The 17,684-nt window shown below is 47.9% G+C and overlaps 1 protein-coding gene across 1 annotated transcript in view; it reads left to right on the plus strand.

Moving 5' to 3' along the window:
* Positions 1–5,039: 5,039 nt before the first annotated feature.
* NHERF1 (NHERF family PDZ scaffold protein 1) overlaps positions 5,040–17,684 on the plus strand; it is a 32,993-nt gene continuing 20,348 nt past the window's right edge. Inside the window, exon 1 of the mRNA XM_077833679.1 lies at positions 5,040–5,729. Within this exon, the coding sequence (XP_077689805.1) occupies positions 5,268–5,729 (462 nt within the window). The 5' untranslated portion in view covers positions 5,040–5,267. The remainder of the gene's footprint in view (positions 5,730–17,684) is intronic.

Raw genomic sequence — 17,684 nt, forward strand, 5'->3', positions numbered from 1 at the left:
GACTTGTATTTCCTGGCTTATAAAAATATTCCTGAAAAACACATTTTTTGCTTGAAGAATACATCAGCTTGCACTACTTCTCAGGGAGAGGAGGTGTATCATGCTTGCAAAGCATGTGTTGTATTTTCCCCCTCTTGTGGCTGGGCCTCTTCTTTGATAGCTTACTGCCAGTTAATTGTGTTACTCATCTAGCTGTGGAGGTCCATTCTACAGTATTGACAGTCTAGGTTTAAACCCTGCTGCTAACCCTTAAAGGAGGTAATTACAGATGTGCTTCCCAAGCCTCCTTAGAAGGCCTTTATTTCCACTCTGCAAATTACTCAGTGCTTCATGAAGGGCTCTCCTTAGAACTAAATTGGTTCTTCAGCTGCCTACCTGCCTTGTATAGTGAAATGATATGAAAGGTGACCCACTTCCCTAAGGACATTCATCCTGCTTGAATTTTAACTAGCAATGTTAGGGCACGAAGTCCACTTTGCTGGAGTTCCCAGTGGACACTGTCAGCTCTGTGTTGCTGTGATTCTCTTAAGCATACTAGTAATTGTATAAACAAACTGCAGAAGGGTTCATTAAAGCTCCCATCTATTCCACAGGAGCTTCTGTCCTTGCATTTTTAATTGTGTCCACACAGCTGAAGTTGCGGCAGGCCTTCATTCTGTCCAGCAGATGATGATCACATATGATGGAAAAGAAAGGGGGAGACCCAAAACAACCAACCAACCTAGATTTAATTTGCATTTTAAATTCCTTTAAAAAAACTGTTAAGGGTTTTTCTGCCTCCCTGTTTAAGTTCAGAGGAATTTCTAGCCAGGCCTCACAGTAAAAGCAAAATGACAGGTTTCAGAGTAACAGCCGTGTTAGTCTGTATTCGCAAAAAGAAAAGGAGTACTTGTGGCACCTTAGAGACTAACCAATTTATTTGAGCATGAGCTTTCGTGAGCCACAGCTCACTTCATCAGATGCATACCGTGGAAACTGCAGCAGACTTTATATATACACAGAGAATATGAAACAATACCTCCTCCCACCCCACTGTCCTGCTGGTAATAGCTTATCTAAAGTAATCATCAGGTTAGGCCATTTCCAGCACAAATCCAGGATCTACAACCTATCCTAAAGGATGACCCAACACTCTCACAAATCTTGGGAGACAGGCCAGTCCTTGCCTACAGACAGCCCCGCAACCTGAAGCAAATACTCACCAACAACCACATACCACACAACAGAACCACTAACCCAGGAACTTATCCTTGCAACAAAGCCCGTTGCCAATTGTGCCCACATATCTATTCAGGGGACACCATCACAGGGCCTAATAACATCAGCCACACTATCAGAGGCTCGTTCACCTGCACATCCACCAATGTGATATATGCCATCATGTGCCAGCAATGCCCCTCTGCCATGTACATTGGTCAAACTGGACAGTCTCTACGTAAAAGAATAAATGGACACAAATCAGATGTCAAGAATTATAACATTCATAAACCAGTCGGAGAACACTTCAATCTCTCTGGTCACGCAATCACAGACATGAAGGTCGCTATCTTAAAACAAAAAAACTTCAAATCCAGACTCCAGCGAGAAACTGCTGAATTGGAATTCATTTGCAAATTGGATACTATTAATTTAGGCTTAAATAGAGACTGGGAGTGGCTAAGTCATTATGCAAGGTAGCCTATTTCCTCTTGTTTTTTCCTACCCCCCCCCCCCAGATGTTCTGGTTTAACTTGGATTTAAACTTGGAGAGTGGTCAGTTTGGATGAGCTATTACCAGCAGGAGAGTGAGTTTGTGTGTGTATGGGGGTGGGTTTTTGGAGGGGGGTGAGGGAGTGAGAGAACCTGGATTTGTGCAGGAAATGGCCTAACTTCATTATCATGCACATTGTGTAAAGAGTTGTCACTTTGGATGGGCTATCACCAGCAGGAGAGTGAATTTGTGTGGGGGGGTGGAGGGTGAGAAAACCTGGATTTGTGCTGGAAATGGCCTAACCTGATGATTACTTTAGATAAGCTATTACCAGCAGGACAGTGGGGTGGGAGGAGGTATTGTTTCATATTCTCTGTGTATATATAAAGTCTGCTGCAGTTTCCACGGTATGCATCTGATGAAGTGAGCTGTGGCTCACGAAAGCTCATGCTCAAATAAATTGGTTAGTCTCTAAGGTGCCACAAGTACTCCTTTTCTTTTTAGTAAAAGCAAAACCACCTGAGGTGCTCAGACTATTACTTGCTGCCTGGTTTCAGAGTAACAGCCGTGTTAGTCTGTATTCGCAAAAAGAAAAGGAGGACTTGTGGCACCTTAGAGACTAACACATTTATTTGAGCATAAGCTTTCGTGAGCTACAGCTCACTTCATTGGTTTTAGCTCTGCTGCTGCGGTACAGGTAAGCAACTTCTGACAGGGCCTGGGGGAGGGGATGGGGCATGCACCATCACCAGAATAGTACACTGGACTGCACACAACTGGTGTCAAATGCACAAAATAAACATACTGGGGTGAAAAGTCTAATTTGACTCTTGGGTACAGTGATCATAGGGGTTACAAGTTATAATAGTAAGTGCAATATTTTCAGATCTGAATGGGATTTTTCAAGTTTTTGGGTGGGAGGGATAGCTCAGTGGTTTGAGCATTGGCCTGCTAAACCCAGGGTTGTGAGTTCAATCCTTGAGGGGGGCCATTTAGGGATCTGGGGCAAAAATTGGGGATTGGTCCTGCTTTGCGCAGGGGGTTGGACTAGATGATCTCCTGAGGTCCCTTCCAACCCTGATATTCTATGATTTCTAAGTTGTGTCCCTTCAAATGTCCTCTTTTAAAATGTTAGAGTCAAATAAATGTGGAATAAAGGGCAGGCAAAGACACCAGGAGGGAGGAGTTGAGAACTGTTGTGGTCCATTATTTCAAGATTTCTGCATTCCATTACCTTCTCAGTTAAGGAGAGAGGAACTGAAGTCTAATGGGCTGTCGTGAGCAAAGGAAACTCCATCTTAGATTCGTAAATGCATGTCCCGAGTAATGTTGTCTCTTGAGTAACAGAAAGCTGCTGCTCCCCTTTCGCCTACAAAATGAAGCTGCAGCTTCACCCAACTCCCAGCCTCAGTGTTATCCTTAATGTTTACCAAAAAGATGATGTTGGGTTTCTAAAGGCTAAAGGGCCCCTCATGATGCTATTTGGAGTGAGTTTGACTTACAGCACTAACCTCAGGCAGCCCACAAAGTTTTGCTGTGTCCATAAAGCCACAGTGTAGATGAACAGACAAAGTCCAATTAGCAGAGTTGCAAAGGGGAACTCAGGGGAAACTGATCTGGAATTTGGAGAAAGGGAGAGAAGTTCTTTTCAAGAAGAAAACCGCACAAGGCTAACGATCCCAGCCTCATCTGGGTGCTCCAAAGAAAACAACCTCCCCCCACAGCCTGTGCCATTACACCCAAACAACCTTTACCAAAGGGGAAAAAGTCCAGCACCATATCTGTAAAGCGGTCAGTCCACATGGAGAAACAGACTAGTGCCCTCAGCAGCTCAGAGTTCATGGTGTAATTTCATCTTCTCTCCCTTCTTCTCCACCTAATTTGACTAAGGAATCTAACCTCTGATACTGTTTCGACTTACGTGATTCCTGTTGCTCTAGTAAACACAGAAGTTCAATTGCTTCTGGAGGCCTAGATTAAAATCTGCCAAAGGCAGCAATTTCAGTGAGTTTGGTGCCATCACTCATCTCTAATGGATATTAGGCCATGTCAAAATGAGAACACCACTGAGAGAACAGGAATAGCAAGACTGTTATAGCATAGGTTTGGGATGCAATGCACCTGCTGTGTGTGTCCCTTAGCTGGACAAGGAGGTGTGTTGGGGGTCAGTAGTGGGACACATCAGGATTGCTTCCTGGGTGAGTCAAAATGTTCACAAATCCTGCAAATGTCAGTAATTTAAGCATGGCTGATGATTTCTCCAGGAATTCATGCCTGATGCCTGTTGTTTGTTACTCGTTGTTCTCCTATTCAAAAACCGCACTTATCCAATCAGAGAGCAGAAACAATGCCATGTGACTGAAAAATCCTATACCCCAGATAGTAATTAGTCAAAGGCAGAATTAAAGCAGATAGTTCAGGAACAGCCCCTGGGACTGAAAGTTGAAACGATTCTGTGAACCGGAGTAATGAAAAGGTTAGTAGGAACCAGGAGCTGTTCAAGATCATTCTGAAACTGAAAAGGGGGCTACGCTTGCAATGAACATTATCAGCAATGAGTAATTCGACCAGTTCCTAAAGTATGTGAAGCCCATAACTCCCAAGCAACTGGGTCACCACCACAGTCAGATCCAGAACCACTTGTACTGAACAGATTCCGGTGCTGGCAGAAGCTGGTCAGAGAAAGTCATTTGCGAGCTGTCAGTGAGCCGCTTGGGGCGTTCACTGAACAAGGAGGATGAGTCAGCCGAGCCTCTCTTCTTAGCAGCACGTCTTCCCGCTACAGGAATTCTGCCTCCCTGGGAAGCTCCTGCTCATCGTGAGTCTGCAGGGAAGTCTGCACCTGAAGAAGTGGGTTTCTTTGACCCACGAAAAGCCGATGCCCAAATAAATCAGTTAGTCTTTAAGGTGCCACAGGCCTCCTTGTTGTTTTTGTGGATACGGACTAAGCCAGGCAGCTACCCCCTGATGCTTGGCTGCAGGGAGGGTTACTCAACTTGCCCCCACGCCTGCTCCTCTTAGACTCCCTGTCTCTGATGGAAGGAAGTTCCCAGCCCTGCAGAATCTTCACTTTTGCTACTTTGTGACACTTCTGCTTCCGGAGAACTTTCCTTGCAGGCGCGAGGCTCAGCTGCCAGCCAAGACGTGGAGGGAGGCTATTTCCTGCTATTTGCATAATCCCGCCTTCTCGCGGCTTGGATTAAACTCCCGGGCCTCATGGGCCGCGTCATCTCCCCTCAGCTCCGCCCCCGCCTTACTCCGATTGGCCTGGCGTCGCCCCGCAGCCCTCCCGGGCCCGCCCCCTGCTATAAAGGACGGTGACAGGCTGTGGAACGCGCAGACAGAGAGTGGGGCGGGGATTGGCGCCCCTGGCTCGTTGGGTTCCGGGCAGCGGCAGCAGCGGTCTCCCTCCTGGCGCGCGGTCTCCCCGCGGGACCCCGCGTGCGAGACACCTGCTGCGGAGAGCCGGCCCTGGAGCCACCTGCCCGGATCCTCGCGGGGCTGCAGCGGGCTCGAGCTCCCGGGATCGCTGCCTCTCGGAGCCGCCGATCTCTTTTTCCACCCTCCCCCCGGCAACATGAGTGACGGGGCGGGGAGCGAGCGGCAGCTGCTGCCCCGGCTCTGCCGCCTGGAGAAGGGGCCGAACGGCTACGGCTTCCACCTGCACGGGGAGAAGGGCAAGGTGGGCCAGTTCATCCGGCTGGTGGAGCCGGACTCCCCGGCCGAGACGTCGGGGCTGCGGGCCGGGGACCGGCTGGTGGAGGTGAACGGCGAGAACGTGGAGAAGGAGAGTCACCAGCAGGTCGTGAGCCGCATCCGAGCCGCCGTGGGCGCCGTGCGCCTGCTGGTGGTGGACCCGGAGACGGACGAGCAACTGCAGAAGCTGGGCGTCCAGTGCCAAGAGGAGATGATCCACGGGCTGCCCGCCGCGGGGCAGGAGAAGCCGGAGGAGAAGAGTAACGAGGAGCCGCAGGAGGAGGCGCCGAGGGAGCAGGCGGAGAGGCCAGACAGGGAGGAGGAGAGCCAGCCTGCGGAGCGGGTAAACCTAGGTCATTCCCGGGGTGGGGAGGGTGAGCCCTTGAGGGGCTAGTGGCGAACTGGGGGCGAGGAGAGAGCAGCGAGTAAGCCGCAGGTACTGGGGAGAAGGGAGTGGGGGAGACCGCGGGGGCCAGGGCTTAGGCAGAAGGGGAAAGAACTCGGACAGGTTTGGGAGTAAGGGGGGCAGTTAAGGTGCGGGGGGGGCCAAGGTCTGGGTGAGTGTGACTGACTCTGGTGGTCCCCTCCAATACCCCATAGAGTTTCCATGCAGAGGATGGCTCAATGCCCTGGCACGGCCATTCTTAGGCGGCCAGATACTGGGCTAGATGGACTGTTGGTCTGAGCCAGTAGGGGCATTCTTACGATCGTGTCTCTCAGGCTCCCATGGTTCCCTGTAGGCTCTCTGCTGACTGTTCTTGTAGCCGGGGATAACTCCATCCTCACCTTTGATGATGAAATGTGAGGCTGTCCCTTCGCTTCGGCTGGGTGCAGGAGAGCCCTGGCAGGAGGGTCTGGCTGAGTACAGATTTCTGTTGGGGGGGGGGGGGGGAGAACTTGGGGGGAGCGCTCAGAGAGGAGGGGGGAACTTTGGGTGGCCAGGTGGTGCCATCTGTACATACTCCAGGAATTTCCATGTTGGATTCTAGCATCTCTCTATCCCCATATCTGCCAGGCACAGTCTCTGCTGTCCTATGCTGGAAGGAGACCCAAGTACCATTTTGTACTGTAATGGGAAGAGCACTGGTACCTTAAAGGGGCAAATGTTTTCTATGTTTAAAAGTTCCCTAACCTGTCTTAATGGTAGTGAAAGACTTTTACAATTTCTGTCTAGTTTGATTTTAATGCAGGATCCATTCTAGACTGTTGCATTTCTCTCAGCTTTGATAAACTGGTCAATTTCTTCTTAGCTTATCCTTGCTAGTCAGTTTCACTTTCTGGTTCTCTTGTGGTCACAAAATGCAGCAATAGTTGGGTTGCAAATGCTGCAGGGAAATGTCTTTGGGGTGTGGGGGTGAGATACCAACATTCATGTTGCCATGAAATTAAATTCTGTGTTGTTTGTTTGTTGTTTTTGTTTTAAATCTCAAGCTTATATTTTAGCCCAAATTTTAACCCCCGTGCCCCTTTTAAAGAGATGCCATCAACTTGAAATCTAGCCTGTTAAATATACTAACTGTCTCAAGTACTACATCTGCCCATAAAGCTATCTTTGTGTAGTTTTTTTACCATCACATTTTGCAATTTTTTGTTAAATGCATCTCCTCCTGTTTGGAAAGTAGAGGTAGATGTATAAATAAAGGGCAAACGAGAGATAAGTGAGGGAGGCAGAGGAATCCAGGCCAGATAACTTCCTCTAGTTTCTTTAGGTTCAAATCCCTTCCTACATCCAAACGTTTTAGGAATACTCTCTCCTGTAGCCATATGAAAGAGTGACAGAAACAGAAGAAACCGATTATATGAGGGAAACAGTAATACTGACTATTCAAAGTTGTTGGTGGAAATACTCTGAAGCACCTATGAGCCCCAGTCATGGACCAGGACCCCATTGTGTACAAATGCACAAAGTAAACAAACTAGAAAAATGTAGGAACTTTCCCTACAATTAATACTCTTAAATGTGTTACTTGTTTTACCTGCTGTGGTTACTTTTCACAAAAGTGTCTCTTGTTTGTCTCATTTAAGCATCTCCTGCTCATTAGTAACCCCTAGGTCTCCATCTTGCCCTGTTGCTGTAGTTGAGAAGTAACATTATTTCAAATATCCCAGAAGAATCCACTTTCCTCCCAAGTGTTACAGTGAGGGTGGTATAGTTACTCTTAAAGGTATGGATGTGGGGTCGTGGTTGAAGCACATGGGGGAGGGATATTTCCTTCTCAATGCTTATGGGACTAAAGTTCCACTCTTGCATGTATCAGTATAAGATTGAATGCTTCTCCCGCTCATTCATATTGTATAGCTCCTAGTTGGTGAGGAGGGAAGAGATGGGGGCTCTGTCAGGATGAGATGGGTCTCAGAGTAAGTGTCTAGGGCCCTTTAACTTTGGGGAACGTGTGTAGCTGAGGATCTAGTTCTTAAATCTCTGTGGACTTTGTGCCTGCCTGCTGCACTCATCAGAAAGAACCAGAGGCTGGTGGCTAGTTAGGAGGTAGTGTGGTGGAAAACTAATAGAACTGTGTTGTTCTTCTCTGCTGTGATGCACGTTTTTAAAGAAACAAAACCAAACACAACTCTTCCGCCAAAACCTCAACAATAGTCAGGCTGCTGGTGTGCTGTGACCACAGTTTTTCATACTGACTAGTATCTTCTCATTGTTTCTTTATGCTTCTCCGTCTAACTAAATGCTTAGACTGTAAACTCTTTGGGGCAAGGACTGTCTCTGTTTTTGCAGTGCTTAGAACAATGGGAGCCAGGATTCTAGGTGCTTCCGTCATAGAAACAATAAAAACTAAATAAAAGGGGAGGGGAATTTTGATCCATGCTGACTGCAAGTCTTGAAATATGGAAACTTATCAATTCAGAAATGTCTGTCTGTCTTTTACAATATCTTAGTAGAAATACAGATGGAAACACAGTGGAGAGAAGATGTGGAGGGGAAGAGACTCTGGAACTGAGAATAATTGCCTTTTACCTACTTGGAGTAGCTTTTAACGGATGCCCTAGCTTCATGACCTAATGAATATTTACGTAATGGAAAAGATGTACCTTGTTGCAAATGTAATGCCAACAGACAGGCGGCATCCACCCAGGAACCTCTGGAGCGTAGTGCATGAGCCTCTAAAGCATGAGCTAAAAGCCAACTGGCTGTTAGCTAAGGCTGTAGAGCAGACTCATTTTCTCTCTCTCTCTCTCTTTCTCTAAGTGGTCTCAGTGCCACTAGATGGGACAGAACACCACACCCAGAAGGTGTGTGGGTTACACTAAGACTGTATGTTTTCACCAGTCTGTGGTGGACCTCTTCAATAGATCTCATTAAATAATAAAGCTGGGTTAACTTCCCTGGGGATGGAGAAATAAACATCTAAGAAATAAATCTTGGAAGAAGCAGTGTCCCTCCTTCTGATCAGGATAAATTTACCTTGTATAAAATCCTATAGTTGACATGGTAGGTGCATTGCTCACTGGCGTTCAAGGGTGTGAGGAGAGACATCTGGTCCATTGACACTTTCACAGGCCGAAGAAGAGAGTTGAGAGGGCTTAATTATCACACAATTGAGGATATAAATAGGACAAAACGGCTCATCAAAGTGAAGGGTTGAACTATCGCTATATAACCATATTGCTCAGATGTGATCTCAAAGAAGCTCCACTCAACTTCTGAGAGTTGAAGGCTTTCAGCACCTGTAAAGGTCAGGCCCTAACGCTATTTTGAGAGCTCCAGCTCTAGAGCATTTAGAGGTTCAAAGTATGGTCTACAAGGGAGTCACCTGTCAGAGGTTTTGTTAATACTAGAAGGCAACCAGTGGGGGCCTAGAGAAAGGTTCTGGGAGCTTTAGACTTGGACTCTGTGGAGGGATGTCCTCTCACACCAGCTGTTGTATCCGGTAATTAGGAGGAGCAGAGCATTCTTAAAGAGATGATCATTGGAGACCGTGATAGGAGGGAATGGATGGACTTTGGTGCCTTTGCTGAGCTTACATTCTTACTGTTAACTGCTGAGGAATGATAGTTCTGCTAATTGTTCCCCATATTGGACTTTAGCCTGGACCCAGAACACATGTTTCCCTTTGGCCATCTGCCCTACTGTGTCACATGCACTTTGCACAAACTGTTGGAAAATTTCAGGCCTTTTGGAGCAGACAGCTCTTGCTCAGACTTGTTGATAGCAAGGTTCTGTTCTTCTGGATATCCCACAAATGGGATTTTTACAGGGCTTCAAGTGGCTTTTGCCAGTCCCTCTGAGGGGAGCGAGAATCACTTCCCCTCAGACTGGGCTGGGGTAAAAGTTTTTGTTCATCTTACCTCATTCAAATGAGAGGAATCTTCTCTTGATGTCACTTAGGAGATGAAGAAAGAAGTAACTGATGTAGTTTGCCTTTCTTTTCTGTAGGGGGCAGAAATCTAGCATTCCCTACCACTGTTCTTTAATATGTTGCAACCATATCAATTGAGTGTCCTGACAAGATGTTTACATCGTGGCAGGGTGCCCAGGGCCTTAGGCAGCTCTGAGTCCTGTTTGCTTTGGGAAAGGGACAAATAATTGTGCTCCGTGTGATCTCCCTGCCCGTGGCTCAGCATACCGTGAAGGCCTGGGTATGGCTGAATTATTCATAGCTCTTTGAGGCCCGTGGATGAAAACCCTATGAAAGCGTCAAGACAATGCCAAGCCACGAGATAGTTACTTAACACCTAGCTGTGGTTCAGAAAGCTCAGCTCTCCACGGAAACAGCTGCATTGAGAGAAGAGGGGGGTCCACGAAATACTTGATCTATATGGCACAAGACAGATGGATGTTAGCAGGGCACAGGGAATTTATGTGGGGGAGGTGGAATCCCTGATCAGTGATCATATGCACAGCCAGTGTGATGAGAGCTATCAGGCACTAGCTCGGGGCATGGGGCTCCTAGGGTGGTCTCCTCCTCTGCCCAGTCACTAGCTGTGTCTTGTGGAACTGAGAGACTGCTCCTGTCACCAGGGTGGCTGACAAAGGAGGCTCAGGCATTGTGATGCAAGCCCAGAGCAGGGAGTTAACATTAGGGCAGTTTCTCTTCCTTCCCAAAAACGGGAAGTACACACGCTTGCAAAATGGGACAGACCCCACGGCCCATCCAGTGCAGCGGAAGGTCAGTGTTTCTGAACAGGTAGCAGGAACTTCTAACCCTATCTGAGCTGGGACTAATACCTGGCTGGCCTCTGGGACCCTATGCACGTGACAGCAAAGTGAAGATCTGTTTGTGGATATTCCCCTTCAGGGTGCCTAAGGAGCTCTTTCCTCAGAGAGCTGCATGAGAGGAAGTGAAGGGTCAACACTGACCTGGAGGCTGGCAGCAGTGTTTTTTTCAGTGCTGGTGGAAGGAAGCTCCCTGCAGTGAGGCTCAGAGGCTCTCTGCTAAAATCTCACCTGTAAGGTATTAGTCTTGCAACATTTTTTCAGTGCTGATTACTGACTGGCTGCAGGTGTGTCTGGGGAGTCTCCACAGTGATCTTCTCCATTCAAAGGCCAGGGACCTCCTCTTCCCCTCTCCGCTTCAGTGGAAAAGATTAAACTGTGTCTAGGACCAGACTTTCAAGAGAGGCCAGCGCCGCCCCCACCCCCCCCATTGAGAACAGTGAGAACTGCTGGGTGCTGAGTACTGTTGAAATTCTCGGCCCTTCTGTCAGGTCCCAAATGCAAGCTGAGGTCTCTTGGAAATCTGTCCCCTGGCATCCAGATGATGTGATACAAGTGGCATTGGGTGGGACACAGAAAGGGAGTTCTTCCTATAATTTCTGGGTAGCACTTGCCTCCCTCATTGGCTGAGATTCGAGAATTGCTTGTCTCCCTTTGGTTGTGGAGGGGGAAGCAACTCAAGGCTCAGCTGCCGGATCAAGAAGAATCCCCTAACTGTCCGAACTTCTCAGCTGATTAGAGTCTCTTGTCAGCTCGTGTTCTGGGGCAGGAGGGGATGGGGAGTTCTCTGGGTCCTGTAGGGGTTAATGAGTCTCCAGGTGGTGCTCACCAGATTTGCATGTGTCAGAGTCCTATTTGCTTTATTGGGCTGGACTTGACTTTATTTGCTTAATGAGCTCAAGGCAGGTTCTGGCAGGAGGGTAAGCTGTCCTGCACTGACTGATTGGTATTTGGCTTGCTTTGTTCTAGGAAATGGGGGGAAAACTTGCTGCATTCAGCTGGCATAGTCCAGAGAGGGGGAGCTCTGCCTCTGAGAGCCCCCTCCACAAACACATTTGTGCTTTTGTCTGGCTCCCCTCCTCTGCAATGCCGCAACTCACTGGAATGGAGTAAACGGTCCTCCCTGTGTTAACTCGGAGCCAAGACAGAACAGGGCTGTTCAGTGCAAGGTCTGGGGAGCCCCAAGGTAGCAGTGGAACAAGGGGCGGGCTCTGTTACCTTGACTCTTGCTGCACATTTCTGATGGTTGTTCCTCCCCTCCAGCTGGAGCTGAAAGCACTTTGAAAAACCTTTGCGTATTGATGATTAAGCGTTGCATATTTATGAATAGACATTTCTATGGTGCTCCTCAGGGCTGGGTCAGGACCCTATTATGCTAGGTGCTCTACAAACACAGAACAAAAAGATGGTCCCTGCCTCAAGGAGCTTCTATTTATATTGTAAGACAAGCAACAACAGATGGTCTATGGAATCTGAATGTAAAAGTCTCTCCAGGTGGTAGGGTGTAAACATCCGGGAGGGAGTGATCTGAAGGGGGCATATTCAGGAGTAAGGGGATTCAGTTTAGAAAAGGAACATTTAGGATGAATATAGGGTGGAAACATCATTAATGAGGAGAGCTAGTGGATTATTCCACAGAGAAATGGTAGAAGTCCACATTGCTTAGGACACACCCAGTTGACTGGACAAAGGCCTAGGTGAGGGGCTAGATGATGTGGTGGATAGAGCTGGATGTATTTTGTTCAGCAAATAGTAGATGAACTCTTTTGACTGGCTGAAATTTTTTGGAATCTTCCAAATTTGGTTTGACCCGAACCAAACTTTTATTTCTTGGCACTGGCAGTGAACTGAAAAGAAATCAATGGTTCACCCAGCCCTCTTGATGGACCTCTTTGCTGACCACTGAAAGGCAGCCACAGTCTGAATGATACACGGGTGCTAAAGAAAAGTTTAGGGCAGAAAGTGAAGAACATAAGATCAGAATTACAGGGGAAGAGAGACTCAAATTGGAGTTGGCCCCAGTGACTTGGGCGTACATTTTTAGTCCTGAAAGAAGTGCTACGAGCCTTCTAAAGACAAGTGATCAGGACCTTGCTCCTAGATCTGATTTTATAAACTGATGACTATCGAACCTGAGGCAGAGTTCAGACCTCGCAGCCTATGGGAACTCAAAAGGGAGTCCAGGCTGGTTAAGAGAATAAGCATAGCGTTTTCAAAAAGGCTCCTCCATCACTTGGAGGCAAGTCCTGTTTTCAAAAGTGACTTAGGAGCCTCATTCTCACTGAAAGTCAATGGAATAAGTCACTGAGGTGCTTTAGAAAATTTTATCTCAAACCTCTGCTCTGAATTGCCCAAACTGGGACACTCTAAGCAAGATGATATGCAAGACTCCCTGAAGAGCGGAGCATGTTCTTTGCTTGTCCCCATGCCTTATGTTGGGGAGGGGAGAAACCCCAGTTGTCACACTGGTGTGATCATAGCCCACAAGGGTTAGCTTATTCCAGGATGTAACTTGGCACATAGGTGCAACATTGCTTATAAACTTAGGTTCACACACTTTGTTCATGCAACAGGGCCAGAAATGTCACCAGTCCCCTTTTGGAACCTTTAAAAACTATGTGAACTGGCTCTTTAAATGAGCACAGACAGCCTTGAACTTGACCCTCCATTTCCGGCTGCTGTAACAACTTGATAAGTCTCCCCCATCAAGGTTTTCAAGGGGAGTGGGATGATTCATAATCAATATGATAAACACAATAAAAATACCAATGTGGACTATAAACTGTAAAACTAGAAACTCTCAAGTCCTGTTCCTGGTGCTTGAGGCCTGATCTCCCCTCCTCCCCCATCCCAGTTCCTCCTCCCCACCCCACTCCCAGCCAAGGAAAGCTGCAGGCCGTCAGCACCTTTGAAACTCAAGCACTAGACAGATTTCAGAGTGGTAGCCGTGTTAGTCTGTATCAGCAAAAATTTGTTAGTCTCTAAGGTGCACAGGTGATACTCCTTCTTCAAGCACTAGAGAAGACAGGCTGCGGAAGCTCTTAAACGGTCCCAGCGTCCCTGGCCTTGCAGAGCTGAGACTTCAGCCAGTTACTAAGCAGGATCAGCACTTCTGCTTTTGTCACCGAGGTTCTCAAGGGAACAGAAGATTATTTGCATAATGATAATGTTGTAAGGGGAGCTGACTCGGCAAAGCTGAACAATAAAACTGTCATGGGGTAAGGGGGGGGAGGGGTTCTCTTTGTGGAATGAGTAGACTGAGCCCAAATTGGGCCATACTGTTTATGCAGGGGGTCAAGAGAGAATGTATCCGCTCTGGTCCGGCCTCTGCTGCACCCTTAGGAGCAACTACTTGCATAACGACTTGAGGCGCAACTGTAAGTAGGAGGCTGTGCTCGACTTTCTGCTCATAACGTTTGCGCTTCCTGCCGAGTGCTGAAGCAACATGTGGGTGTCTGAAAACCACATGTTGCTTTCTGAGCTCGGCGGCAGCTGCTAAGGCTGCATCCTGACCTGTTGCAGACTGTAGCTGCCCCATCTTGTCAGCGGTCAGAGTGCAGATTTTAACAGTAGCAAAGCTTTCAGTAGCACCGCCAACTCAAGCAGCCAACCAGATTCCTGGGACCTTCATCTCTCGAGTTAGTGTTAAACTTCGGCTCTCTTTGTACCATGCGTGATTCCCCTAGGTAATGGAATAATGAGTTTCTCATGAGGGTGTAATGCGAGGGATGGCTAGTTGAATCGCTGCTGACTTCCCAGCTGGGTTTTGAAACGCAGAAGCAGGGGGAAACCGTGAAGCCAAAATCTCTACCTAGAATGCTAAGAAACTCTCTCCTGAGTCACAGAGCAGATGTGGAGGAGCATAAAATGCATCTCAAGTTAGTCTGACTGTTGGTATCTGCACAGTACAACTGTGCATCGCAAAGAGGCCATTTGCATCTCTGTGTTGTACAGAGCCAGGCTCCAAGTGGGTAATTCAAGCAGCCATCTGCGCTCCACTGTTAATAAGGGCCTATCCGAAATGGAGGCCGAACCTCATGAATTATACCCGGGTTACAAAACCGCTGTCAAGCAAAGACCCAAGAACTGTGATGGGCCAGCTCTCCGGCAGACCTTCAGATAGCACAGTTTCAGTGCAGGAAAGGGCTCTTCAAAATGATAGCAGAAAGCATGCTGGGTACTGTAGCTTGGGTTTAGAACGTGAGTTTGATACTTACCATGTGGCTGCAAATTCTCTGGTCTTAAGTGTTGGGAAATGGTTTAAATGTGATCACAAGCCCTAGTGGGCAGAGGCATCCAGTGTCTCTGTCAGAGGTACTTGCGTGCTGGAATTAAGTGGCCTCCTCCCAGGGGGCCTCAGGGCAGCTCTGCAAGTGGCCCTTTGCCTCAGTTTCCCCTCTTGGTTCCTTAATAAATTCCAAACGAGGCTTTTACAAATACCAATAACAGCAGCCCTCCTGTAGGGTCTAGTTGATTACCTGCATGTTTAAATTGAAATCCAAAAATCTTCCCTCCATCTTTAAGCTGGGCACAGCCTCGAACTCCCTTGGTGTCTCAGGACCTTCCTGCTTTAGCAGGTTACTCCTAGCTGGGGCAACTCTATTGGTCTCTGGGTCCTCCCCGCAGGAGCCTTTCCTCAGTCTTTGCTGCAGCTTCCTGAGCCTCCCCCTGGCCCCCTTTACAGCAGTCTCCTGCCCCACTTGATAGGGAAATCACCTGATGCACACCCAGGTGTCTCTCCTTGGGCCCCAGGCATCCAGCTTTCCAAGGGTAAGCTAGCCTGTTACAGTGGGGACCTAAAGTGAGTGTATTGTGTGTCACAGATCCTGTTTAGACAGGCACCTGGATTCCGTGATGCTGGGTTCACAGGAATGCCCTGTTCTGCAGGGAGAAAGGAGGAGGGGAACTTAGGTGTCCTTGCATGCAGATGTGTCTCTTGCTGATAGGAAGGAAGAGTCTGTGTGGGTTTCTGAGGGGGTGGGGGAAGGTTCAGCAGCTCTTCCTTTGCATCATCGTGTCAGTGGGAATTTCAGTCTTGGCAATGGAAAAGTCGTTCCAAGGGCTGAGTCTCTTCTTGCCTGTGCCCTAGAACTCATGAGGGTGTGGGCATGGGCCCAGAGGATGAGTGCTGGAGTCATGCTGGGGTGCTTGCTGCCCCTTCTTTTTTGCTGGGATTTATTGCTTAACCAGTGTCAACCCCCGAACCTCAGCTGTGGAGGAGAGATCTGAGATGGGAGGGAAGAACCCAACTCTGTTTCAAAAGCAAACCGTATTTCTGAGGGAACTTGTTCTCCTTGTTTGTTCTGTGTCATGGTATGCTCTGCTCAGAGCATGGCATTGTAGTGAGATTCGTGTGCAGTGCAAGAAGCCAGAGCATCTTGTACCTTAAGGGATCTTGAAGGGGCACTGTGGGCATAGTGGGTTTCTGTCAAAGGTGTTTCCCTGCAGTGTTGTGGTAGCTCTGTCAGTCCCAGGATATTAGAGAGACCAAGTAGGAGAAGTAACGTCTTTTACTGGACCAACTTCTACTGGTGAGACAGACAAGCTTTGGAGCTACATGAAGGAAGAGCTCTCTCGCCAGCAGAAGTTGGTTCAATAAGACATTGCCTCACCCTCTTTCTCTCTCTGTCAAGGCATTTCCTGATACAGTATGTGGGCGAAGAGATGGGTGTGGTCAATCCAGGAGACTTTGGCTCCAGTATGCGTTTTGGTACGGTAGGCTCCAGGCACAAAATTGAGCGAGCACTAGTGCGACGCAAAGGTTGAGAAAATCGGCCTTGTTAGACTCTAAGCTCTTGTGGGGGCAGGGACTGTCCCTTACAGTGCCTAGCACAACGGGGGCCAGGGGGGAAATCTCAATGAGGCCTCTAGGCTGCACTGCCGTGTAGATGGTAGCTATAGCGCTCAAGTGAGGAAATTTCCCAAATCAGGATGAACGGTCACACTGAACTCTGCCCCTTCTAGCATGTTGCCATTCTGTTTGTCAAATGCAACGCAATACAAAGGTGCATGTTTCATGGAATCTGACAATGGTCACCTTGCACCTCCTGTACTTCGAGATTGCTCTATCACAGGAACAACTGTGATACGCTCCCTGCCATACAACAAGGCATCTGGTTTAGCTGGTTGACTGGTATGAAGAAAAGGGACTTGTATGCTAAGGCTTGCTTTGCTTTTGGTGGCTAAAGGGAATTTAGGGTTGGGGGAGCTGAGACTGTTTGTGATCTTAAAAACAACAACCCTAATTGTCACCAAGGTGGATCAAAGACCCTGTTTGAAGGTGACCTTTAGACAGTGAATAGTTTCTTGTGTAAAATGGGCAACAGCTTCTTTATCAAGCATTTTAATGGCAAGTCAACATGTACCAGGAATTAAGGGGAAAGGAAATTAGTCTTTGATTGTAATAGCTAAAAAAATGTAACCTAGAACCGTCCTCAAAGGAGGATTATTTTAGGAACCTAGGCATTGCCATACCGGGTCAGACCACTGGTCCAGCATCCCATCTTTGACAGCAGCCTGTGCCAAGTGCTTCAGAGGATGTCTAGTCTAGTTTTAGATCCTTATATGGCCCCCATTCCAGTAGCTTCTGAGTTCCTGCAGTGCAGTGAGGTAAGGAAGTATTATCTTCCCTTTACAAATGGGAAACAGAGGCACAGAGAGCCTAAGAGGCAGATTTTTAAAGGTGTTTGGGCACCTAGCTCATAACTATGGGAGTTGGGAGACTCTGATCCTAAGTGAGTTGCCCAAGGTTACACAGGAAGTCTGGGGTGGAGCAGGGACCTAACCCTGGGTCTCCCAAGTCCCAAGCTAGTGTTTGAACTGGCCCATCCTTCCTCTCTGAGAAAGGTGCTAAAAAATTCATAATGGGTGGTGGTGGAATGAGCTGCCCATAGTGGGGAGTCTCTCCCCAGCCCTGTCATTGAGTGGGTGGCTTGTGCATTGCAGCATGAGGGTTTATAGTGTTAATTTAAAAAAAAAAATCATGTCAACTGAATATCTTCTTTATCCATATAACAAATCGAACCCCCCTTTCAATCATACTAACTCATGGCAGTAAGCTCCACAGGTTAACAAGCTGAGTGGGTGGGGTCACTCCATGAAGGCACTAGGGCTAAGATGAGAGCATGA

Source organism: Eretmochelys imbricata, chromosome 14, assembly GCF_965152235.1.
Source record: "Eretmochelys imbricata isolate rEreImb1 chromosome 14, rEreImb1.hap1, whole genome shotgun sequence".
Classification (NCBI taxonomy): Eukaryota; Metazoa; Chordata; order Testudines; family Cheloniidae; genus Eretmochelys; species Eretmochelys imbricata.